The 25032-nt window shown below is 48.2% G+C and overlaps 2 protein-coding genes across 4 annotated transcripts in view; one reads left to right on the top strand and one right to left on the bottom strand.

The window, feature by feature from the left end:
• The window catches only part of LOC123285883 (uncharacterized), a 24365-nt gene extending 16832 nt beyond the window's left edge, over window positions 1-7533 (bottom strand). For 2 of the 3 annotated variants that reach the window (XR_006527931.2, XM_070509871.1), the window contains exons 1-2: window positions 7394-7533; window positions 3010-3208 (exon numbers count right to left, since the gene is read on the bottom strand). The gene's annotated coding sequence lies outside the window, so the exon portion shown is untranslated. Of the gene's footprint in view, window positions 1-3009; window positions 3209-7393 lie in introns of those variants that run through there. The other variant, XM_070509872.1, reaches the window with a different exon arrangement.
• DIO1 (iodothyronine deiodinase 1) lies at window positions 7455-25032 on the top strand. Its single transcript, XM_014844339.3, has 4 exons — window positions 7455-8162; window positions 16472-16615; window positions 21799-21998; window positions 23926-25032. Exons 1-4 carry the CDS (start codon window positions 7841-7843, stop codon window positions 23992-23994), a joined length of 735 nt encoding a protein of 244 aa, XP_014699825.1. The 5' UTR covers window positions 7455-7840; the 3' UTR covers window positions 23995-25032.

Here is a 25032-nt window from a genome sequence, read left to right as displayed (position 1 = left end):
GAAAATAATCCTCTGAGAACAGGTACAAGACAAAGGTGCCCACTATCACCACTCTTATTCAACATAGTACTGGAGGTTTGGGCCAGAGCAATTAGGCAAGAGAAAGGAATAAAACGAATCCAGGGGGCTGGTCCCATGGCCAAGTAGTTAAGTTCATATGCTCCGCTTCAGCAGCCCAGGGTTTCACTGGTTCGCATCCTGGGTGTGGACATGGCACCACTCATCAGGCCGTGCTGAATCAGCGTCCCATATGCCACAACTAGATGGGCCCACAACTAAAATATACAACTATGTACTGGGGGGCTTTGGGGAGAAAAAGAAGAAAAATTTAAAAAATAAAAAAGATTGGCAACAGTTGTTAGCTCAGGCGTCAATCTTTTTTTTTTTTTTTTTAAAAAGGGAATCCAAATAGGAAGTGAAGGAGTGAAACTCTCGCTGTTTGCAGATGACATGATCTTGTATATAGAAAACCATAAAGAATCCATCGGAAAACTATTAGAAATAATCAACAATTACAGTCAAGTTGCAGGATACAAAATCAACTTAAAAAAATCAGTCGCATTTCTATACTCTAATAATGAACTTACAGAAAGAGAACTCAAGAATACAATTCCATTTACAATAGCAACAAAAAGAATAAAATATCTAGGAACAAATTTATCCAAGGAGCTGAAGGAATTATACAATGAAAACTGTAAGACATTATTGAAAGAAGTAGATGATGACATAAAGAAATTGAGAAAGATTTCATGCACACGGATCAGAAGAATAAACATAGTTAAAATGTCCATACTACCAAAGCAATCTATATATTCAATGCAATCCCAATCAGAATCCCAATGACGTTCTTCACGGAACTAGAACAAAGAATCCTAAAATTCACATAGGGCAACCAAAGACCCCAAATTACTAAAGAAATAAAACAGCATGGTACTGGTACAAAAACAGGCACACAGTTCAATGGAACAGAATTGAAAGTCCAGAAATAAAACTGCACAATCTTTAAGGTGTATGTGTCTAACAACTGAGGATCAAAATACATGAGGATTTTGATGAAATAAAATCAGATTAGAAAACCTGATAGAACTGAAAGGAGAAATAGATGAATCCACTGTTATAGTTTGAGACTTAACCCCCCTCTGTCAGAAATGGACAAATATAGCAGGCAGAAAATCAGTAAGGACACAGTAGAACTCAGCAGTACCATCAGTCACCTGGGTATAATTGGCATCTATAGACTATTTCATCCAACAACAGTGGAATACACATTCTTCTCAAGCTCACATGGAACATTCACCAAGAGAGACCACATTCTGAGCCATAAAATATATCTTAACAAATTTAAAAGAATAGAAATCATACAATATATGCTCTCAGACCACAATGGAATCAAACTAGAAATCAATAACAGAAAAATACTTGGAAAATGCCCAAATACTTATAGATTAAATAAAATACTTCTAAATAACACAGGGTCAAATAAGAAACCTCAAGAGAAATTAAGAAATGTTTTGAAGTAAATTAAAATGAAAATACAACTTAACAAAATCTGTGAAATGCAGCAAAAGTAGTACTCATAGGGAAATTAATAGCATTTAATGCATATGTTAGAGAAGAAGAAAGATATAAAATCAGTAATCTAAGATTCCACCTTAGGGAACTAGAAAAAGAAGAGAAAATAAGTCCAAAGTAAGGAAAAGAAAGTAAATAATAAAAACTTGAGTAGAAATCAATGAAATTGAAAACAGGAAATCACTAGAGATAATCAGCAAAACCGAAAGCTGATTCTTTGAAAAGATAATAAAATCAATAAACCTCTAGCCAGGCTGATTAAGAAAAAAAGAGAGAAAACACAAATTTCTAGTGTTAGAAATGAAAGAGGGAACATCACTACAGATCCCACAGATGTGAAAAGGTTAACATAGGTATACTATAAATAACTCTATGCCCACACATGTGATAACCCAGATGAAATAGACCATTTTTTTGAAAAATATAATCTGTGAAAACCAATAACAGAAGAAATAAACAATTGGAATAGGCCTATATTTATTAAAGAAATTGAACCAATAATTAATAACCTTCCAGAATAGAAAAAGCACCAGGTTCAGATGGGTTCACTGGTGATTTCTTCCAAATATTTAAGGAAGAAATCATACCAGTACTCTACAATCTTGTCCAAAAATTGGAAACAGAGGGAATACTTCCTAACTTATTTTATGAAGCTAGAATTACTCCAATACAAAAATCAGACAAAGACAATACAAGAAAATTACAAACTAATATCTTTCATGAATATAGATGCAAAAATACTCAACAAAATATTAGCAAATTGAACCCAACAATGTATAAAAAGAATTATACACCATAAATCAAGTGGAATTTATCCCAGATCTCTAAGGCTGGTTCAACACCCAAAAATCAATTAATATAATCTATTACATCAACAGACTAAAGGAAAAAAAATCACATGATCATACCAATACATACAGAAAAGCCTTTGACGAAATCCAATACCCATTAATGGCAAAAACTTTCAGCAAACTAGGATTAGATGGGAAGCTTCCTTAACCTGATAAAGAACATCTACAAAAGACCTGCAGCCTATATCATACTCAATGGTGAGAAAGTAGAAGCTCTCTTACCAAGATCAGGAACAAAGTGAGGATATCCCCTGTTGGTTTGCAGACTGGCCCCTTACATGGAGGGCAAGGAGTGACCAAAGAAAGAGGTAAGCCACTCTAGATTGGTAAGAGACAGTTGTAATAAGCAAGGGAACTTACTTACGAGGCTTGTCCTGGGCAGCTACAAGATGAGTAGATCTCTGCACCCAACCACCAGAATCTTAAAAGTTTATATAGAGGCCTAAACTCAGTCACATATACCATCCAGATAGTCTCAAAGACACATTACTATCTCAAGGCTGCATCCTTGGGCAGTTTCTAATGCAGGAAAGACAAGTGGAATGCACATTCCAAGGACAGGGGTGGGTGAGGAGCCTCTGATTACCTGGGTCCAGCTTTGAGGTCAACCAGCAGTCATGCCCTCTCAATGATCTCCTCCAACATTCTGTCCCTCATGGCTGGTTCTTACAATCTCATTTGTCCTCTTCTTCTGCAATATGCCCTGAGCAGTCAGCAAGCAGTTTTACCAGCATGAAGGTGGCTCTTTGGTGACTATCTGTCTGCACTGGAGGCAGATGCTATGGCTACAATACAAGGACATGTAAGAGAAAATACAGAGTAAGACAATGACTCCCAAAATCAGTGACAATTTTTTCCATCAGAGCCCCATGATCTGAACCACTGATTTATTAACTCCCTTAGGCTGAGGGTCAGATCACTCAGGGTATTCACTTGTGCCCTCATGTAATTTAATAAAGATGATACATTAACAGACTCATTAGGTATGAACACACAAGATTCTCTTTGGATAATGTCACAAGTGCCTCCTTGCAAGGCACTAATAATGTCCAAGTTCATCCTATTTTGGAGGACAGCTTTCCTCATTAGAGACATTTCAGTGTTCAGCAAGGACGAACTTTGTGGGTTACCACTTAAGGCTTTCTGGGTGAGTTTGGTAAGGGCTTCTATATGTGCTATGATGTCCTCCAGGCCAACAGAGGGAACAAAGATGGCAGCCAAATGATCATACCAGTGGAAAACAGAATGTGCCCACCTGGCCTTGAGGAGAGGGAGGTAAAGAAAAACCTTTCACATTATAATCAAGAACAGAAAAATGGTCTAAGATAATTTTGTCTTTCTAGCAGATGAAAGAAAATTGTTTTTGTTTAACAGTGCACTATTGACATTAAAGTTTCTTTTTCTTTGAGCAAATTAAATAGAGCTCTTTTATAGGTTAATTTTGGCAATACTCTCTGGAGGTGGAAAACCATCACATATACATAACACATACCCGTAGACATGCATAAACATATACACAGACACAGAGACCCCATAGCTTTCCTTCCAAAACTTTAGCCCTTGACAAGTAATCTTATGGAGGACATGGGCTAGATTTGGGGCAAAGGAGCTTCTGTAGTAGTCAACAATAAGGTGCTGAAACAACTAGACATCCATATGTAAAAAAATGAATCTAGGCACAGACCTTACACCTTTCACAAAAATTAACTCAAAATGGATCTTAGACCCAAATTTAAAACACAAAACTGTAAAACTTGGAGATAACAAGGAAGAAAAACTAGATGATCTTGAGTTATAACACCAAGGCACAATTCACGAAAGAAAGAATTGACGTTTGACTTTATTGTAATTAAAAACTTCTGCTCCACAAAGACATGGTCGAGGGGCTGGGAAGACAAGCCACAGCCTGGGAGAAAATATTTGTAAAAGACATAGCTGATAAAGCCTATTATCTAAACTAAACAAAGAACTCTTAAAACTCACTAATAAAAAAAAAGAACAATCTGGGCCTGCCCTGGTGGCCTAGTGGTTAAATTCAGTGTGCTACACTTTGGTGGCCCAGGTTCAGTGCCCACGTGAAGACCTACGCCACTTGTCTGTCCGTGGCCATGCTGGGGCACTGGCTCACGTACAGAAAGAGGAAGATTGTCAGCAGGTGTTAACTCAGGCGAATCTTCCTCAAAAAAAAAGAACAATCTGATTTTAAAATGAGCAAAAGATTGGAAAAGACACCTCATCAAAGAAGACACACAGATGGCAAATAAGTATATAAAAAGATGATCACCAGCACATGCCATTAGGGCATTGCAAACTATAGCAACCATGAGACACCTTTACCTGCTATCAGAACAGCCAAAATTCAGAACACAGACAACACCAAATGCTGGTGAGGATGTGGAACGACAGGAGCTCTCATTCACTGATGGTGGGAGTGCAAAATGGCACAGCCATTTTAGAGGAACAGTTTGGTAGTTTCTTGCAAAGCTAACTATACTCTTACCATAAGATCCTACAATTGTGCTTCCTTGGTTTTTTCCTAAATGGCCTGAAAACTTATGTTTGCGTAAAAACCCGCACACAGATGTTTGCGCTGCTATAACAGAATACGATAGACTAAGTGGATTATAAACAACAGAAATTTATTTCTCACAGTTTTGAAGGTTTTGGAGTCCAAGATCAAGGTGCCAGCAGATTTGGTGTCTAGAGAGGGCCTACTTCCTGGTTCCAGGTAGCCATCTCCTTGTTGTGTCCTCACATAGTAGAAGGGGCAAGGGAGTTTGCTGGGGTCTCTCTTTTTCTTTTGTTTCATTTTTGAGGAAGATTAGCCCTGAGCGAACATCTGCTGCCAATCCTCCCCTTTTTGCTGAGGAAGACTGGCCCTGAGCCAACATCCATGCCCATCTTCCTCCACTTTATATGCGGGACACCTACCACAGCATGGCTTGCCAAGTGGTGCCATGTCTGCACTGGGGATCTGAACCGGCGAACCCCGGGATGCCGAAGCAGAATGTGCAAACTTAACCGCTGCGCCACTGGGCTGGCTCCTGGGGTCTCTCTTATAAAGGCATTAACCCCATTCATTAGCGCTCCACTCCAGTTACCTAATCACCTCACAAAGGCCCCACCTCCAAATACCATCACATTGGGAACTGAGTTTCAACATATGAATTTTAGGAGGACACAAACATTCAGTCTATAGAAACAGCTTTATTCATAATTGTCAAAATCTGGAAGCAACCAAAATGTCCTTCAGTAGGTGAATAGATAAATAAACTGTAGCACCTCCAGACAGCAGAGTATTATTCGGTGCTAAAAAGAAATAAGCTATCAAGTCATGAAAAGATACGGAGGTTTCTTGGATGCATGTTACTAAGTGAAAGAAGCCCAGCTGAAAATCTCTGTAAGTCCATCTGTATGAGTCCGTCTGTATGACATTCTGGAAAAGGCAAAACCGTGGAAACAGCAGAAAGAGTAATGGTTGCCAGAGGTCAGGGGAAGGGCGGGATGGATCAGAGGACCACAGAGGCCTTGAGGGCAGCAAAACTATTCTTTATGATGCCAGCACGGTGGATACACACCTAGAGATCTTTCAAACCCCACAGACTGTACAACACCAAGAGTGGACTCCAGCATAAGCTACGGATGTTGGGTGATAACGATTTCTTAATATAGCCTCATCAATTGCTACAAATGCAGCACTCTGATGGGACAGGAATAGTGGGGGAGGCTGTGCATGTGTCGGTGCAGGGGATACATGGGAACTCCTGTACTTTCTGCTTAATTTTGCTGTGAACCTAAACCTGCTCAAAAAAATACAGTCTATTTGAAACAAACCACCACAATCAACAACAAAAACAAGTGCAACCCCAGCTGTAGGATTGCTTTGTACACGGCAAAACTCTCTATGCACATGAGGGGTTTGTTACTGCCCGAAGCGGCACGTGCTGGACTTTGTGGCACAGCACGTGGCATTTACAGTAAGATGCTCAGAAACAGAACGTCTCTTGCAGCTTTCTCTCCTTCTCTAAATCAAGTTAGAGAGCTGGAGGCTAAGGCTGACAGCTTTGTGGAGGGGGCAGCCAGCTTTCACACATTCTCCCTCTGCCCTGACACGCAGGTGTCCAAATGCCTCAGGGAGAGTAAACTTAAAGTTTGTGAGCGAACTCCTTAGCAATTAATTAACAGCAGAACCGGCCTTAGGCCACTTCCCTCTCTGGGTCTCAGTTTCCTTGCTTAAAAAAGAAAGTGGTTTCAGATGTTTTCTAAAACATTTGCCAGCTCTGAGCTTCTAGGATTCTTCTTTCATTTTCTCCACTAAGCCACGCTCTCTCTGGCTCCCAGGCCTTTGGGCATGCGACAGCTTCCACCAGGACTTACCTGGTTTATTGCTTGCTGTTCTGTCTTTCTGGTTTCAGCATAGACGTCGCTTCCTTGGGAAGTCTGCTTGACCTCTCTAAACAGAATGAGCTGTCCCTTCTCCAGGCTCCCCCACCCACCCCCCATCTCTGCCCTTATACACTAAGTGATCATTTTCTGTCTCCTTTTCTCTTCCCCGCTCTAGACCACCACCCCTGAGAGCAGAGGGAGCGTGGTATTTATCACTCTGCCGCAGATGCCCTTGGGGATGGTCCCGGCTCTGTCCCTGCCTGGGGAGCTTCCAGACCCAAGTCCTCTGGGGAGGGCTGTGCCTCCAGAAACGCTCAACCACCAGCTAGAAGCTGTGAGTGGGAGAAACATCTTTCAGTAGTAAGAGGACAATTTACATTATTAAAAGAATAATTAACAGTAGAGCTCACTCATTTGCAACAGAGCCTTTCCAAAGGACCGCAGAATCCCTCTAAGTGTAACCATTTTGAGTATTTGTCTTAAAAAATTTATCAGAGGGAGAATTTAAGATCTGAACTCTCCCCATCCAAGAATCTCTCAAAGGTTAAGACGAAGAATCAGAAACACTAACAATTAGAACAGACCTCTGAGGGGCCGGCCCGGTGGCACAGCAGTTAAGTTCACACGTTCCACTTTGGTGGCCCTGGGTTCGCCGGTTCGGGTCCTGGTGCAGACATGGCATCGCTTGGCAAGCCATGCTGTGGCAGGCGTCCCGCATATAAAGTGGAGGAAGATGGGCACGGATGTGAGCTCAGGGCAGCCTTCCTCAGCAAAAAGAGGAGGATTGGCAGCAGATATTAGCTCAGGGCTAATCTTCCTCAAAAAAAAAAAAAAAAAAAAAGGACAGACCTTTGAGCACCTGGTTTGGAATTTTCCAGTCCACGACAGGAAGGCAAACACCTTCTGTCCTGACCCCTTCCTGCTGTCCTGGGTTGGCTACTCCCACCCTGCACCTTTGTCCAGCTCCGCCCAGTGTCACCCGGCTGTGGCCTCTGCCCCTCAGCCTCAAAGCCAGCTCTGGCTGTGCCAACATGGGGCTGCCCCGGGCAGGGCTGTGGCTGAAAAGGCTCTGGGTGCTCCTGCAGGTGGCCCTGCAAGTGGCCGTGGGCAAAGTGCTGCTGACACTGTTTCCTGACAGAGTCAAGCAGCACATCGTGGCCATGAACCAGAAGAACCCTCACTTCTCCTACGACAACTGGGTCCCGACCCTCTACAGCACCCAGTATTTCTGGTTTGTCCTGAAGGTCCATTGGCAGCGACTAGAGGACACGACTAAGAGAGGGGGTCTGGCCCCAAACAGCCCCGTGGTCCGCCTCTCAGGACAGAGGTGCAACATTTGGGACTTCATGCAAGGTCAGGAGGCTGACGCAAGCTTGGGGGTGCTTGGAATGGGGGGGCTCCTGGGGGTTGGGGGAGTGGGTGGGAAAGCCCTGAATTCTTCTTCTACTGCTCCAGCTGCTCCTCTTTCGCTTTCTTGTCCTCTTCTCACCTCCTGAAATTAGGACTTCTCCTGGACTCTGTTTTTCTAAGAGGCATCACCACCTTCCCAGCACTCAAACCACCAACCAGCACCCTGGCCTTCGCTCCTTTAGCGCAGTCCTACCGCCGTCGCTCTGCCTGGGACGCGCTTCACTCCCTCTCTGCCCGGTCAACCCCCGGTCAGCCTTCAGACTTCTGCTCCGTGACACTTCCTGCAACCAGCCAACCCCAACTCTCCTGGACTAGGCTACCCGCTCTTGTGTGCTTAACATCCTAAACTTTTCTTTATTACACCCATCCCGGTTTGTAATTGTGTCTGGGCATTTGATTAACGTCTGTCCCTGTCTCAGGCCTGTAAGCTCCGTGCAGCTGGAGACCATTGCTGTAAGCCACTGCTGCGCCCCTGTGGCTGCTGGCTCAGGAAATACTGGTTGAAGAGCTCTCTCTCTCTATATATTTTCCAGGCAAACCAGTTCTATTTATTTGGGATCTTAGACCTGTCAGATTAGTTTTCTTTTTTTGTCCTCACGACTGCTCTTCCTGCCAGGACTTCCTTCTCTGCCTCTCTCCCTCTTTTCCCACCCACCTTGTGAATGGCTACCAGAACACCCTTCCACAAGCACACCCCCGGCCGCAAGCACACCTTGGCTCAGCAACCTTCAGTAGCCCCCCTCTGCATTAGGGGTGAAGCCCTGGCTCAGCCTAGAGCTCAAGGGCCCAGCCTGGGCTAACTCCAGCTTTTCTTCCCAATTTCACCTGCAGGCTCCCCGCATGCTCGTTACCTCCAGACAGACTGTTGAGCCTCGTCTGTACCTTGGGCTGTCCCTTCTCTGCCTTTGCCGAGGTTCTTGGCCCTTCCCCTCCATCGCCAACAGTTGAAATCCCCCTCGTCATCAGAGTCCTGCTCTCCTGCCTCCCCCTCCACGAGGCCATCTCAGATGCCTACAGCCAGGCACGCTTTCTCTCCCTTCCAGACTCGTGCCTCTCTGTCTGCACCTCTCCCAGGACACTGATTCTTTGTATCTAGCATCTGGCTGCCTAAGCACAAGTGTTTTCTTCCTGCCTGGTGGGGAGCCTCACGACAGGGCTGTCTGACTCATCTTTGAATTCCCAGGAACTAGACACAGCAGCTAGAGCAGAGGACGTCCCGGAGGCGGCTGGCTAATCTAGTGTTTTTCAAAGCGTCTTCTTTGGAACCCAAATCCCATGGATGGCTTTACTACGTGGAGTTCCCTGATCCAAGTAGTTTGGGAAATGCTGCATGCTATGCCCTCCTCCTGGAAATTCGTAGTACACTTGAACACATGAAAGGCTCTGAGAAGCTCTGAAGCTTAAACACAAACAAACGAAACTTGAAACCACCTTAACGCAGCACTGACAATCTTTCCTAACACATGCACACAACTCCCCACTCTCCACCGGAGGAAATGCCTGTCATCACCATACTGGTTCCAAAGAACGCCCTTTGGGAAACTAACCCCAAATCCACTCCTCTCATTTTAGAGGGGAAATGGAGAACACTGAGAGCAAAGGTAGCAGAGCCAGTTAGTGACCCAGTCAGACCCAGAATCAGGGCTGCTTGTTTTTCCAGTGCACCTCAACACACACTGTGAGCAGCGCTCGTGTGCCAGGCCCTCAGCCAGACGCCGGGGCCTCAGCCTTAGGTCAGAGTTTGCTCCTTTGCTCAAGGAGTTCATGGTTCTCCAGAACAGAAGGATGAGAGAAACAAATCCATCCAGTTCCCTGAGATGGGGAGGCTGTAAAGGGATGAACAAGCCTGCAGGGCTTGGAAGGCTTCCTGGAGGAGGTGACTTTGGAACTAGGCCTTGAAGAATGAGTAAGCTTTTTGTAGCTTGAGAAGAGAAGAGGGAAAAGTGTTTCAAACAGAGGGAAGGGAAGAGTTTTCTGCTCATGATTCTAAACCACAGTGCACAAATGACCTCTATTTACTCAACAAACTTTCACTAAGTGACCACTGATCATCAGAGCAATGAGAATAACAGCTAACTCTTATTGTGCTTCTACTACGAGCCAAGCACTGTGATGGACCAGGCCAGTTTGCTGACCATCAATCATCTGGCGATCAGTTCCATGAACGCCAACTTACCTCATGGCCAATTCACAGAACTTACTTGCTTCTGTTAACCGTTTACTTACAGAGCCAGCTTACATTTTAACGATATTCTATGGTCTCTGCTCCCTGCTGTTGTACCTGAGAGAGCAAATGGAGAGAGGAGACAGGGACAAAAGAAAACTCTATTTATAAAACAGAGTGGGCTCTCAGCACATTGACCCCGAGCCCCTGAAATAATAGGTGCAGCAGTCAGCACAAGGGGTCTCTGTCCTGGGAGATCTCATAACTCCGAGAGGGAGATGATGTCATGGGAGACAGAACCGGAGGGTTCTGGAAGAAGGTGGGTATGGTGGGGAGGGGGTCACGGGAAGTCTTCCTGGAGAAGAGGATGGTGAGCCGATTGTCTGGGGACTGAAGCCTTGGGGTGGGTGAGGAAGAGGGGAGTGGGGGGCAGAGCAGGGCAGAGGGGAGGAGCAGCAGAGGCCCGAGACATGGAAGAACGTTGGTCCGTCTGGCAGAAGTGGGGTGTGAGAGGCGTGAAAGGGCGAGGACGAGGCTGGAGGTACCATCAGGGACCAGAGCTTGGGGACCTTATATGTCTTACTGAAGAGGGTAGCCTTGGTCCTGAAGGCATTGTGAGTTCCGGGAGGCTTTTAGGCAGGGAGTAAACGTGGTCAGATCTGCTGGTTAGAAAGGCAGCCTGTAATTGCTTTGGAAACCCACCAGACCACTACAAGCTTTAGGAATAAATCTGAGCTCATTGTAGAGCCACAGACTGGAAGGTCTGGAAGCCTCTCTAAAGATAATCTAAAGCGTCTCTTTCATTTTTCAGATGCAAAGGCCCAGAGATAAACGACTTGCTCAGAGTCAAACAGAGTTGTTGTAGAGTCCGAACTAGAACTTGAGCCTTCTGACTCTCAGCTAGTGTACTTTCTGTCATTGAATAAGACAACAGGGGCTCAGAGAAGCTCTCAGCCACCTCCTATCCTCTGCATGGGCGCACACATGCACACACGTGGCACACATGACATACGCACGCTCTTGGACACACATGCAGAGCAAAACATTGATTAACTGGCATGTTGTGGCAGAAAGCAAGTCTGGATAATTTATTTTCTGAGTACCTGGCAGTTTATCTGGAACAATTTATTTCAGCCCCTGTTTAAAATCTTCTAAAATCTCTCCAATTGTACAAGAAGTGTCATTTAGTAACTATAAATGGGCTTTCTCTGCTGAGAGAGCCTGGAATGGGGGTTAATTTACTGGCTTGGGGGTCATGATGGTGGGTTCGAGTCCAGCACACGACAGAGCTGTTTTCCCATTTATACAGACGAGCTGGACTTGACGGTCCTCGCCTGCCATTCTTGCAATGGTGTTCTCTGCACCACGGCCTGTGGACACGGGCAGGGTGCCAGCCCTTAGCACAGCAACCCCCTGGCACCCATCCTTCCTCCCTCTGCTACCAGGAAAGCAGGGAGCTAAGTTTAAACATTGCCCTCAATACTGATCTCTGCGCCCAGCCACAATACAAACAAGCAAACAAATCGCCCTGTTTTTTCCAGGGTCCCAATCAGCAGGCATTGAAATTTTTTATCTAATTAAAAACAAAATTCCAGATAGCTAATACTTGGTGCTGGTCCCAACCTTACGTCTCCTGGGTTCTGATCTGAAGCATGACTCCCTGGGGTCATGGGAGGCCAATGGTCAGCCACTTGTTCACGACTAGCCTCTGATCCTCCCCTGCTGAGGCCTGGGCAACCCTGTCACATGCATAAGGACTCATTGTGCAGTCAACCATCAGTGACTGAGGCTCACTCAATGCCTCCTGGGGTCCCCTATGAGAAACTCTGTGAGCCAAGGACAAGGAGAGCTTTGTGTCTCCAGAGGAATTGGCCTACTTCTCCTCATGTACTGAAAAATGAGGAATACACAACCAGTCACATTTCTCCTTTTACTTGGCCACCTGGAAACTCAGAGTCAAATATTAGCTCAGTTATAACAAGTGCCTGGAACCTTAAGGGCTGTTTCTTTGTGTTCTACTTTTCCCTCCTGTTCTATGCCTCCCAGAGGGGCACAATTTTTTTAAAAATTCTGTGTAATATTTTACTACAGTCATGCTACACATAAGGACGTTTCAGGGGCCGGCCCACTGGCATAGCGGTTAAGTTCGTGCGCTCCGTTTTGGCGGCCTGGGGTTCGCCGGTTCGGATTCCAGGCTCGGACCTACGCATCACTTATCAAGTCAAGCTGTGGCAAGTGTCCCACATATAGAGGAAGATGGGCACAGATGTTAGCTCAGGGCCAATCTTCCTCAGCAAAAAGAGGAAGATTGGCAGCAGATGTTAGCTCAGGGCCAATCTTCCTCAACAAAAAGAGGAAGATTGGCAGCAGAAGTTAGCTCAGGGCCAATCTTCCAAAAAAAAAAAAGGACATTTCAGGCAATGATGGACCGCATATATGATGGTGGTCCCATAAAATTAGTACCAGGTAGCCTAGGTGTGTAGCAGGCTTCTACTATCTAGGTTTGTGTAAATGCACTCTATGATGTTGCCACAATGATGAAATTGCCTAATGGTGCATTTCTCAGAACGTTTTCCCATGGTTAAGCGATGCATGATTAAATGTGTACAAGCTGTTTCAAATCCTTTGCAGAACAAGATGAGGGAACAACTAACCAAATAAACCACAAGCGAGTTAAGATGCCCTCTACGCCCCATCCATCAAGTCCTATCAATTCCTCCTTCTCCCCTTCTCCACTGCCCCACACTAGCCCAGGCTCCTGTTTTCTCTCATGTGGATTTCTCCGACGGCCCCTAACTCCACCCCCACTTCCATTCTCACCCTCAGTCCTTTCTCCACAGAGTAGCCAGAGTCATCTTCAAGTGTGAATCTGCTCATTTCTCATTACACAGCCTCCTGGAGCAGTCAGGGCTCTGACTTGCAAGTAACAGAAACTTGCTCTGGTTTTCTTAGTCACACACACACATACATATGCAAAGGAACGTATTGGAAAGATGTTGTGGGCTCCCCAGAATCAACTGCAGCTAAATCACCATGCCTGAACCGTCTTTTAGCATCAACTGTTGGGCCTGGATGCTGCTCTCATGGTGGTTGTCATAGAAACCCATCAGCACTGTAGGACTCCACCATCTCTGACAAGAGCACTACCACTGGCCTGTAGGTGAATTCTACCATCTCAATGACTCCAGAATCAAATATCTATGTGCGAGGGACCAATTGGCTCAGCCTGGGTCACTGCTTGTGCTGGCTTCTGGGGGCAGAGCACTGATGTGGCCCCTGTGTCCTTCACAGAGTGAGGCTGGGCACAATCTCCCGTGAATAGTACACAAAATAGGGAATTCCAAGTGGGAAGGAGGATTAAGAGCTGAGCAGCCAAATTGCAACAAATATCCACCATCCTTGCTTTATATCTCTGTGATATCCCATTGTTCCTAGAATAAAATCCAGATTCTTCTCCAAGGTGTAGGAGAGCCTACCAGCTCTCGAGGTGGCCCACGCCTCCCTCTCCAACCGCATCTCTCATTACCACCCACGTCCCGGCCACGCTCCAGTCACAGTGGCCTCACAGGTCCTTGAACACGCCAAGTCTGTCCCTACTCGGGGCCTTTGTACATCAAGCTCCTTTGGCTGGAATGCCTTCTCTTCCTTTGCCCACGGCTGGCTCATTCCTACCCTTCGTTTCTCAGGTTAAACGGCATCTCCTCGGAGCCCTTCCTCGATTGACCAGTCTAAAGCAGGTCACTCCTTTATAGCGTCTTTCATAACTCTGCCCACAACTTGAAATTACCTCATTTAGCTGTTTACTTTTTAAAAATTTCTATTTATTTATTTCTTTTTAAAGATTGGCACCTGAGCTAACATCTGTAGCCAATCTTCTTTTTTTTTTTTTCTTCTTTTCGCAAAGTCCCCTAGTACATAGTTGTATATTCCAGTTATAGGTCCTTCTAGTTGTGGCATGTGGGACACCGCCTCAGCATGGCCTGATGAGCGGTGCCATGTCCGTGTCCAGGATCCAAACTGGCAAAACCCTGGGCCGCCAAAGTGGAGCACAGGAACTTGACCACTCCACCACGGGGCCGGGCCCATTGTTTGCTTGTCTTTTGCCTGTCTCCCCATTAAACAGATCTCAAATTGTGAGCAGGCAGAGACCTACTGGTCTTGCTCTCTGTTGAGTCCCCAGCGTGTGGCCCAGAGCCTTGCACATTGAAAGTGGTGAATAAATGCTTGTAGATGGAATGAGGGTGTGCTCAGTGTTGGGGACATGAGGGTGAAGGAGGGACAGGCCCTGCCCTCAAGGGGCAGTGAGCAGCCTGGGGATACAGACACCTAAACAGTCTGTGTCACAGCGCAGGAGCTGCCGTGCCCTAATAGACACGAGGTAAGGGCTCAATACTGTCGGCTCTGGCCATAAGTGACCACAGGGCGCTGGCCGTCCCCAGAGTTACCCCCAGTCTAGGCTGGGGGAGTTACACAAGGGTCCCTCCCAGGGCTGGCTTCACGAGCGTGTGACCAATGAATCACACAGGGTCCCACATTCAGAAGGACCCTTTCTTGGGGTTTAATGCTCTGAAGTGGCTGACTTGAAATCTTCAATAATTTTGTCTTTGGATTTGCATTTTGTAAGTGAAGACTGACGGGACAATGGAACATTGTCCTGGGGACTTGGAGCCTTGGCTCATGCAGGATCCTGCCTCCCACAGCCTCCCTGCTCCCCTGGGACAAGTCCTCCAAGGCCCACTCTTCCACCCTTGATGCTGGGCTTCTCCAACCCCCTTCCTGATCCCACCAGTGACTGCTGCCACCTTCTGGCCCCAGAGAGGGCCTGGACCCAGGCATGGGAGAGGTTGGGGTCAGGTGTGGGCCTCCTGCAGCATTTCATGACAGGGCATGGAGGCGGCTGTCCCCATCCTGGGCTGACAGCACCATGGTGCATTGGGCAAGTGACTGGGGGTGACTCAGCAGGAGAAGCTACTTGCCCACCCCACTCCCCCATCACGGAGCCTAGCAGGCCCCTGTATGGAGGTTGTAATATCCTGTGTGTTGGGGTGGTAGGCAGGTGGGAAGGGGAAATGTCTGGCTCAATTTCTGTGCTCCTGGCCAGGGCATGGTGTATTGGTCTGGTGGCTGGAGGGAGAGGAAAGCCGGGAGCCAGCTGCCATAGGCACACATACATATGTGCGCTGACTTTTGGGGCTCCTGGATGATTGTAAGGTGACTGCATTCACCCTATGAATATCCCTGTGCCCAGGGGAGAGTGACATTTAAAAGCAACTAAAAAGCACTATGCCAGGGCAAGAGAGAGACTGCAGGGAAAAAACTTTATATTTTAATATATTAATGGCACATTTTCCCCACTTTTTGAATAAGGGGCCCTGCATTTTCATTTTGCACTGGGCCCAGCAAATTATGTAGCCAGTCCTGCTCCCACCCTGCACTCCCCTTTGAGGAGTACCCTCCACTGACTCCCCTCCTTCATAGCTCAGGGAGAAGAGAAGAGCTAGTAACAACAGCTTGTGTTTACCGAGCACCTGCCATGGCCCAGGCACCATTGGAAGCCCTTATCTGCACTAACTTCTTTAATCCTCATAGCAATCCTGTAAGTTAAGTGTTATAACTATGTCTAGTTGTGGATGAGGAAGCCCCTCAGATTCCTCAGAGCACTGAATTGAGCATCTAGAAGCCAGAGTGTTAATTTGAACTCCACCACTGACCTACTGTGTGACTACTGCAAGTCTATAAACCAGGAAAAAAATAACCTACCTTGCAACATATGTTAGTATCACATGAGCGAATGGAGGCGTGTCTGCCTTATAAACTGCATGAAAGGGACTCTCCTTATCATTGTTTTAATCGCCAGCCAGCGACTGCAGGTAGTCCACTGAACCCACCTGATTAAAGACCCTCATTTTCAAGTAAACTGGCTCCAGCCTCTGCTAAGTCACGTCCCTAGGCTTCAGCCCCGCACTGTGCCCTGGATCCATCTTAGAAGGGAAATAAAGGTAATCGAGTTGAACGCTGGAGTGGGGATGGTGCTTGCAAAACGCTGTGTGTAGATTATTGGTTGATGGTGGTTCCATTTCTGTTTTAGGCAACAGGCCACTGGTGCTGAATTTTGGAAGTTGTACCTGACCCTCATTTCTTTTCAAATTTGACCAATTCAAGAGACTTATTGAAGACTTTAGTTCCATAGCAGACTTCCTCATCATCTACATAGAAGAAGCACACGCATCAGGTACAGAAAGATGCCCTGCCTCTCTCTCTTGCTGCCCTCTCCTTTCTCTCCCCTTCTTCCAAGCCCATTTCAAGGTGGGAGTGGGGAGGAAGAGGAGGAGAGAGGGAAAGAGGCGCTATTCTCTGAGCACTTGCCATCTTCCCGTCCCTGCGAGGGTTCGCCACCACCCACCAGCTCTGCCGCTGTGCTTTCAGACAGGCACATGGAGCGGCAAAGCTGCAGTGAGCGGGTCTGGCTGGGAGAGCATCTAACATTTTGAGTGGATAATAGAGAAGTCAAGGCAGAGGGGTTAATATGAACACAGCTACAGGGAATATAGACCTGAAATGTCACTAGTGAGATGACAGCTATGTAGCTACTGGTCAAATCCACCCTGAGACTCTCCACGTGCAAAGGGACTTGTGGTTCCCCTTGGTGAGTGGTTCCCAAGCTTTAGGGAGCATCAGAAGCATGCAGAGCGCTTGTTAAAACAGACCCCTGGACCCCGCCCCCGAGTTCCTGAGTTAAATCTGGGGTGGGGCCTGAGAATTTGCATCTCTAACAAGCTGCATGACGGTGATCCTGAAGCTGCTGGTCTGGGAACCACGCTTTGAGAACAGCTGCTCTAGGCAGCTTTTCCCTGGGGCAAGGGTCCTTTTTCAGCCGCTAACAGGTGGTCACTCATCTTCATTACTTCACGGGAAATTTTGTTCCTTCGGCTTGGGAGAAAGTCCTTCCTTACAGTGGACAGACATATCCCTTCCTGAAACTTCTCCAGCTTGGTCTAAGCCCCTTGAACTTTACAAAATGGTCAGACACACCCTATCTCCCTGATTTTCACGGGGATTGAACCCATGATTTTGGCCCAACTGTCAACTCAGAGACTGAAGAAGGCTCATGCGGCTGAGTGGAACACATATAATTTACTCACTCATCTCCCCCTAAGATTCGTCTCTGTCACCCAGCACCTAGCAGAGTCCATGTCACAGAGCCAGAGCGCAGTAAAAGCTGGGTGAATGAGGGAGTGTTTCGGCCAGCGTTAACCTTGCTGGCTTATCCGTGTGTTGTAAGTGTAGAGACCAGCAAAGTTGGTCCAGCAGCACTTTCCCCAGCGTGTTCCCTCAATCCCTCATGTCAGAGCCACATGGGTGCTTGTTGAAATGCATGTTCCAGGGCCCCACCCCAGGCCCACAGCATCTTGATTTATATGCACCTTAAGGTCTGAGAGCTGCTTTCAGCTTAATACTTTGTTCATTTAACTGGAAACTTTGGTCCTCATTAAGACTTTGGGACAATTTAAAATATTAGCATAGGTTGATAGGTACACAGACGTTCATTATACTGTTCTCTCTACTTTTATGTAAAATTGAAAATTCCCATAATAAAATTTAAAACAAACAACGTAGGTAACAGGAGATCAAATGCAAGCATAATGTGTCTCTTCATCAAATGCCACTTTGGGAGAGCAGCAGCCATCAGTTAAAGAAACAGAACTTGGGCACCCCCAGGCGTCTGTGGTCTCCACGGCTGGGAAGAAACGATGCCTCGATGTGAGCACAGCTGATGCTCAGCCACAGCTGAGTGAACCGTCGCGGGCCAGCACTTCTCGAAGTTCACTGTGCACTTCAATCCCCTGCATTCTGGCTCAGCAGGGTTGCAAAGGGGCCTGAGATTTGGCATCTCTAACCAGCTCTCCCGGTGTGTTGAGGCTGGTGGTCCAGGGACCACACTTGGAGAAAAAAGATCCTGGAGGATCCAGCTTTAATCTAAAAAGAAAAATAAAAGACAAGAGGTGTCAGATGCTCACAGAAATTGTTCCTGGTCCTGAAACCTGTCTCCTGACCCATTTCGCCAGGAACCAGGCCCAGCAGGTTTTGCTCTTTCCAGAGCATGGGGCTGTCCACCTCAAGCCACTGAGGGAAGGCTTGCTCCCCCCGGTCCTGACAAAGACCCGTTTCTCTCCTCTGTGCTTTGCCACTCCGAGCTGGGGCATTCCTTCCTCCTCCCCACCTCTCTCCCCAGGGTACTTGTTTCTGTCAATCAGACAGAGGTGGGTACAGCCTAAAACCCAGAATTAAAGTGCACGGAGCCAGTGTCCATCCATCCTAGGAGGTCTGGGGTCTGTGGCCCAAACCAGTTGGCTTCCTTTTTCCCACACACCACTTGTTTGTCCAGGTAAATTAATAAGGAGGCACGTGGTGTGGTGGGACGGACAGACTGCAGAGTTTCAGACCTGAGTGTGAGTCCTACCTTCGTCACGTGCTGGCCACATGACCTTTGGCAACTTACCTTCCACGCCTGCTTCTGTGCCAGTAACACGATGGGATGACAACGTTGACCTCACAGAGTCACTCACTGGACAGAGTTTAATGTCCCTGCTATGTGCCCAGCCCTGTGCCAAGCCCGGGGAAATGGGGATGGAAGATACACGCAGTTCCTGCCTCTGAGGAAGGCAGAGTTAAGTCGGGAGGCCAGTCACTGCTCCTCCCTGGGCCTCCATGTTCTCAGCTGCAGGATGGGGACGGGAAGCCCTGCTCGGCCTCCATAGGAAGAAGCTCCAGGGAGCTGATAGGTGGAAAGATCAACGGCCTAAACACGACACAAATACATGCTGGTGTCACTGTCATACGCAAAGTTCTGATGTCTCGAGGCAGGTAACAAATACGTTGAACCGTGGCCAGGCACATGTATCTTGGTGTGAATTTCTGCTGAGAGCTGGTTTTTTCGGGGAAGGGACTGAGCAGAGAGCTGTGCAGCGCTGAGGAGGCAGAGCCAATGCTGCTGATAGACCTAAGCAACTCTGGCCACCCTGGGAGGCAACGATTACCGTAAACCCAGCCCGTATGGCTCCGCAGGAACCCGTGACCACACTGTCTGGGTTCCAGACTGCCCACAACTGGAGCAAGTAGAAGGGCAAGGCCAGCAGCAGTTTATGGTTATTTTTTTGACGTGTGGGCCCATTAGCTAATGAATACCACCTCTTGCAGGGAGGCAGAAGGGCACCTGGCAAACGAGGCCAATTGAAAATCCCCTTCCATTTAAAGTTAAGCAGCCTTAAATGGGTTTTTTGGGGGGTGGGGGGAGGGGAGATATCTCCAGAATAAAGTAATAGAAAACCCGTGGCATAGAATGAAAACTAGGTTCTTTCCCATCTGTTATTTTGGGGCAGTCAGGCAAAAATAAACCACTATTTTTCTTTCTTTTTTTCTTTTTGAGGAAGATTAGCCCTGAGCGAACATCTGCCAATCCTCCTCTTTTTGCTGAGGAAGACTGGCCCTGAGCTAACATCCATGCCCATCTTCCTGTACTTTATATGTGGGACGCCTACCACAGCATGGCTTGCCAAGTGGTGCCCTGTCCGCACCCGGGATCCGAACTGGCGAACCCCAGGCCACCGAAGCGGAATGTGCGCACTTAACCACTGTGCCACCGCGCCAGCCCCTAAACCAGTATTTTTCGAGCGGCTACTATGAAGCAGGCAGAGTACTAGGAATTCCATAGAGTTATCTCATTTAAGCCTCACAGCCATCTGCAACGTAGGTTCTATTAACCCCATTTAACAGACAGGAAAACAGAATTTAAAGAGATTTAAAGAGCTTGCCCAATGTCACACAGCTGAGTGCATCAGGGAGGGCCTCCTGGAGATGGTGTTAAGCAGTGGTTCTCAGATGAGGGTGATTTTGTCCCCCAGGGGACATTTGGCGATGTCTGGAGACATTTTTGGTTGTCACAGATTGAAGGTGAGGGGTGCTCTGACATCTAGTGGGTGGAGGCCAGAGATGCTGCTCAACATCCTACAACACACAGAATGACCCCACAACAAAGAAGGATCCAGCCCAAAACGTCAGCAGCACCAGCACTGAGAAGCCCTGCGTTAGAGTTGAGCTGAAAAGGACGGGTAGGATTTCAAATGTGGGAGAGATGGCAAGGGGAAAGGGCAGAGACGCCAGCATCGCTTGAGGAGGAGTCCACTTTGGCTAGATGTGGGAGCACTGGCCGCGGTGACTAGAAATGCAGGTTGGGAGAGATGGTAGGGATCAATGAACGCTATGCTATGGAGTTGGTCCTGTAATCGGTTTCTAAGCAGAGAAAAAATATCCAATTTCCTGTTAGGGATCCTTCTCAGAGATTTTTGGGTGGTGAGTTGGACAGTAGCAAGATCAGGAGGCCGGAGGACTGCTTAGGAGGGGGTGAAGATTGGGATGAAGATCAGGGCCATTGCCGGTCTAGCAGTACTTGTCTGTGAGCTCACCCCGAGGGGCTTACCATGAGGCTGGGGGGAGGGCTAACACATCAGCGGCAGGAGCAGGCGTGACCGCCTCCAAAGCAAGGACAGAGGAGGTCCTGCTCCACCCACACCGCGGGGGGAGGCAGGGACCACGATGAAAAGGGCGGACGCGAGAGACAGCTCGCAGGCACTGGGTCCAGCGATCCCAAGTATTTCCCCCGGCCAGCTGGAGCGATGGCCAGGTCACTGAGGACCTGGCGGGCCACACTAGGAGCTTGGGATTTGTCCTGAGGGAGAGGGGGAGCCCTCGAAGGGTCCGAGCAGGAGAGTGACGTGTCAGGTTTGCATGTTGGAAAGGACGCTGGTGGAGAAGAATTACAAGAGGGAAACTGTCTAGACTCTCAAGCAGTTCTCCAACTTCAGTGTGTGTTAGAATCATCCGGAAGGCTGTTAAGAGATGGCTGAGCTGCACCCCTGGTCAGTGTTGGGTGGGGCCTGAGAGTTTGCATTGCTAACAGACTGCCGGATGAGGCTGACGCTTCTGGTCTGGGCAGCACACTCGTAGAGAACCACTGCTCCAGACCCTCGCTTCTCAAAGAGTGGGCCAGGCGGCAGCAGCCTTGGCATCCTGAGAGTTGGCTAGACCCTCAGGGCCACCCTAGACAGACTGAATCAGAATCTTCCTTTAACAAGGTCCCTGAGTGAGTCGTACACACAATAAAGATCAAGAAGCAGCGGTCTATCGGGCTGTCTCACACTGAGGAGCCAAGGTGTGGGACTCAGGAGCCCTGGGCTTTGGTTCTGGATCCATCACTGACTCCCTATGTGATCTTGTGCTCTCACCTTTAATGGGACACTGGGCCAAATCACGGCCAAGGGCTCCTCCATCTGGGACCCTCAGTTGAAAATGGGGTGTATTTAGTCTGTAGGAAGTGGGTGTCGTGCCTTGGGACCACTGCCCTGGTTTCTCTTGCAGATGGCTGGGCTTTTAAGAACAACGTGGTCATCAGGAATCATCGTAATCTCCAGGACCGCCTGCGGGCAGCCCGCCTGCTGCTGGACAGGAGCCCGCCGTGCCCTGTGGTGGTGGACAGCATGGAGAACCGGAGCAGCCAGCTCTACGCGGCGCTGCCCGACAGGCTCTACGTGCTGCAGGCGCGCAGGATCCTCTACAAGGTGGGGCCCCGGGGAAGGCGCCCAGGGAGGGCAGAGGGCAAAGAGGGGGCTTTGTATCAGGCAGCCTCGGATTCAATCGCTGCCCAGCCATTTACCAGCCGTGTGACGGTGGGCAGGTCCTTTCCCCTCTTGGAGCTTCAGTTTCTTTTCTGCAGAATGGAGATGTTAGCCCCCTCATCCCAGGGGATGAAATAATGCATAGGGAAGTCCTCACGTTTGGACTGGAGCTGCCGCCTCATGGCTGCCTTCTGAGCCCGGAAGACTGGCCCAGCCTGCGTTTAGTTTGGAGCTGAGAGAGAACCTTGTTTCCGTTTCATAAACAAAGCCCAGAGAAGGAAACTGACTTGCCCGAGGTCACACTGCATGAGGCTCTAATTTCAATTCTAACTCGTCCGAATAGGATGGGCCAGGAGTGGGAGACGCTGCAGCTGCTGATCTCGGAGGCAGGCCGGAACCTGGAGGCGGGTGGGGGAGGCTGGGAGAAAGTGAGCCCTGTAGTGGGGAGCTGGAAACGGTGAAGCAGGAATGAGTTCAGGCTTCCTTTCGGGCGATCGTGGCCCCCTGGTGGCTTCCAGCCTGGCCAGGGAGAAGGAGAGAAGCACAACCCCTGGCCCCCGCGCCGGGTAGTGTTGCCCTCCTCTGAGAGGGCAGAAACTAAGTTTATAGCCGCTAAAGGGATTTCCAGCCTTGGAGAGCACATGAAGTCCAACCATGTGGAGGCTCCTCTGCCCTCTGCTCAGGCTGGCCCTGCTCACGCAGGTGAAACAAGCGACAACTTGCAGATGAATCCCCAGGGTGCCAAGGGTCACGGCACAAAGATCCCATCCTTCCTTTTCCCTCCCCTGGGACATGGTACTAAAATGGCATGACTGGGGCAAGCTGGGCACTGAGTCCTTACCGTGGGTTAAGCCTTGTGCAAGTACTGGAAACACAAAAATGGATTAAAAACGGCCCACACCTTACGTCAAGGTGCTCAGAGATGGGAGCATAAGGAAGAGACAAACAGCATCGCAGTGGCCCACGTGCTTTGAGACTCCCCAGCAGGGACCAGCAAATCTTTCTGAGAAAGGGCCAGAGGGGAAAGATTTGACTCTGGGCCAAATAATCTTTGTTGCAACCATTTGGTTCTGCTGATTTAGCACAAAAACAGCATAGACAATACGCAAAAGAAAGGGAGTGAGGCCTTGGGACAGATCTGGCTCTCAGACAGTGAGTTTTCCTACGGGGGGGGGGGAAGGGTAGGCTTTTCAGAGGAGGTGACAATTGCCTGGGCCTTTAAGAATAAGGAGCCAGTCACATGAGCGTGGTGAGTGAAAATCATTGCAAATATCAGAAGAGGGTGGGCAAAGGCACTGAGGCATGTTAGGTCAGGGAGCAAACGGAGAATTGAGGGCATTTGTGCTACAGGGGTCTCGTTCTGGACCAAGAAGTTTGGCGTTCCTCTTAGGGTAAAGAAGACCCATTGAAGAGTTTTGAGCAGGGGGAGACGTGATCAGATCCTTACTTTAGAAAGATCACGGGGTATTGGGGGAAGAATGGACTGGAGGGAGCAGAGACAGGATACGGGATTAAAGAGGCTGAGGTGGTTGAGGCAGGCGGTGGAACTTGACGTGGGGGTGGAGAAGATAAGGCCAGTGTGAAGGTCTGCTTAGGGGAGAGAAGCTTCTTTGCACAGACCCTTCCTCTTTTTGAAAGGATTCACTTCACGCCCTCTGGTTTTCCTCTGACTTCTCTATCCAGCCTTCCCATTAAATGTTGGTGCCCCTCCACACACTCTCCCTGGTGATTTCAGCCACCTCTGGGTGCCTCTGCCCTCCACTACACAGTCCTGTCGACTCCCACTCAGCCATCACTGGATCTCTCAGCTCCAGACCCGGGTGTTCCTGCAAGTCAGAAATCTGGGAATGCTCATTCATTTCTCTTGCAGGGTAAACCTGGCCCTTGGAACTACCATCCAGAGGAAGTTCGTGCTGTTCTAGAAAAGCTCCACAGTTAATCTGGAAAGATCCCCCAGTTCCAGGTGACCAATGGGAGGGCTCTTCAAGGCTCTGCTCGCCCCCTGACCCAGCTGGCTTTTACCTCTTGACCTGTGTCCCCGGCTCAATCATCAACTCAGATTTTTCTGATCTAAGCAAACAGCTCTCAGCTGGGGAGCGCAGCACACAGCACTCAATCAGAAGCAATTGTCATCATCAGACAACAAAGCAGCAAGCAAGCAGAGTGTCAAAAATTATACAGCTGCCCGCTGCCCCCACGGTGGGGACCCGGGGCACTGCAGGATGTCTGAGAGTGAGCGCCGTGGCACGCCTTGGCGTCCTCTGACGTGTGCTCTCTCCAGCCACTCTGACACCACGTGGTTAGATAGGCAACCCTTAGGTAAACTCATTTTACCCAATTTTCCATTATGGGTTAATATTTTAAGACACTAAATTGGTTTTTAGAACCAGGCATGGGGAGAAGTCCAGGGGTTTAGAGAAAGATGAGGAACTGGAAGAGGAGGGGGTGGGAATGGGAGGAGACAGTAAAGATGGCGATCCTTTCCTTGCCAAAAGATTGAAACCAGTTGGTGGTGGTGGTGAGGGGCGAGTTTCCATGGTATCTTATCCTCAGTTGTACCGCAGAAGAGGGTACTCACTTTATTGTCTCTGAAGGTACTTCACAGAAACCCGGCTCTCTGTGCCCTGGAATCTTCCGCTGTCTTCACTTATCAACAGAGTCACTTGCAGGGAGGACTTGCTTCCCAAAAACGTTATAACCTCAACCCAACTAGACAGTAGTCACCGCGGGGCTGTCATTCGGTCATGCTTGAGCTCATATTTGAAATTCTGAGTCTCTGACTTTTTTTGCAAGTCTGTTAATGGTCATTTGTGTTAATGGATAACTATTAGTGTTCGTCTGTTTTAACTCTGCTTCTTTTCCTATTTGTTTATGATGGCCACAGCCTAAAGTACACACAGCTGTGACTTGATTTGAAAGGAAATGGTTTAAGATGCAGCAAGCTAATACAGAATGATTAAAGTACATCGGGCTATTG

The sequence above is a fragment of the Equus asinus genome, chromosome 5 (genome assembly GCF_041296235.1).
Source record: "Equus asinus isolate D_3611 breed Donkey chromosome 5, EquAss-T2T_v2, whole genome shotgun sequence".
In the NCBI taxonomy this organism is placed as follows: domain Eukaryota; kingdom Metazoa; phylum Chordata; class Mammalia; order Perissodactyla; family Equidae; genus Equus; species Equus asinus.
This window is presented reverse-complemented; position numbering and strand designations above follow the sequence as displayed.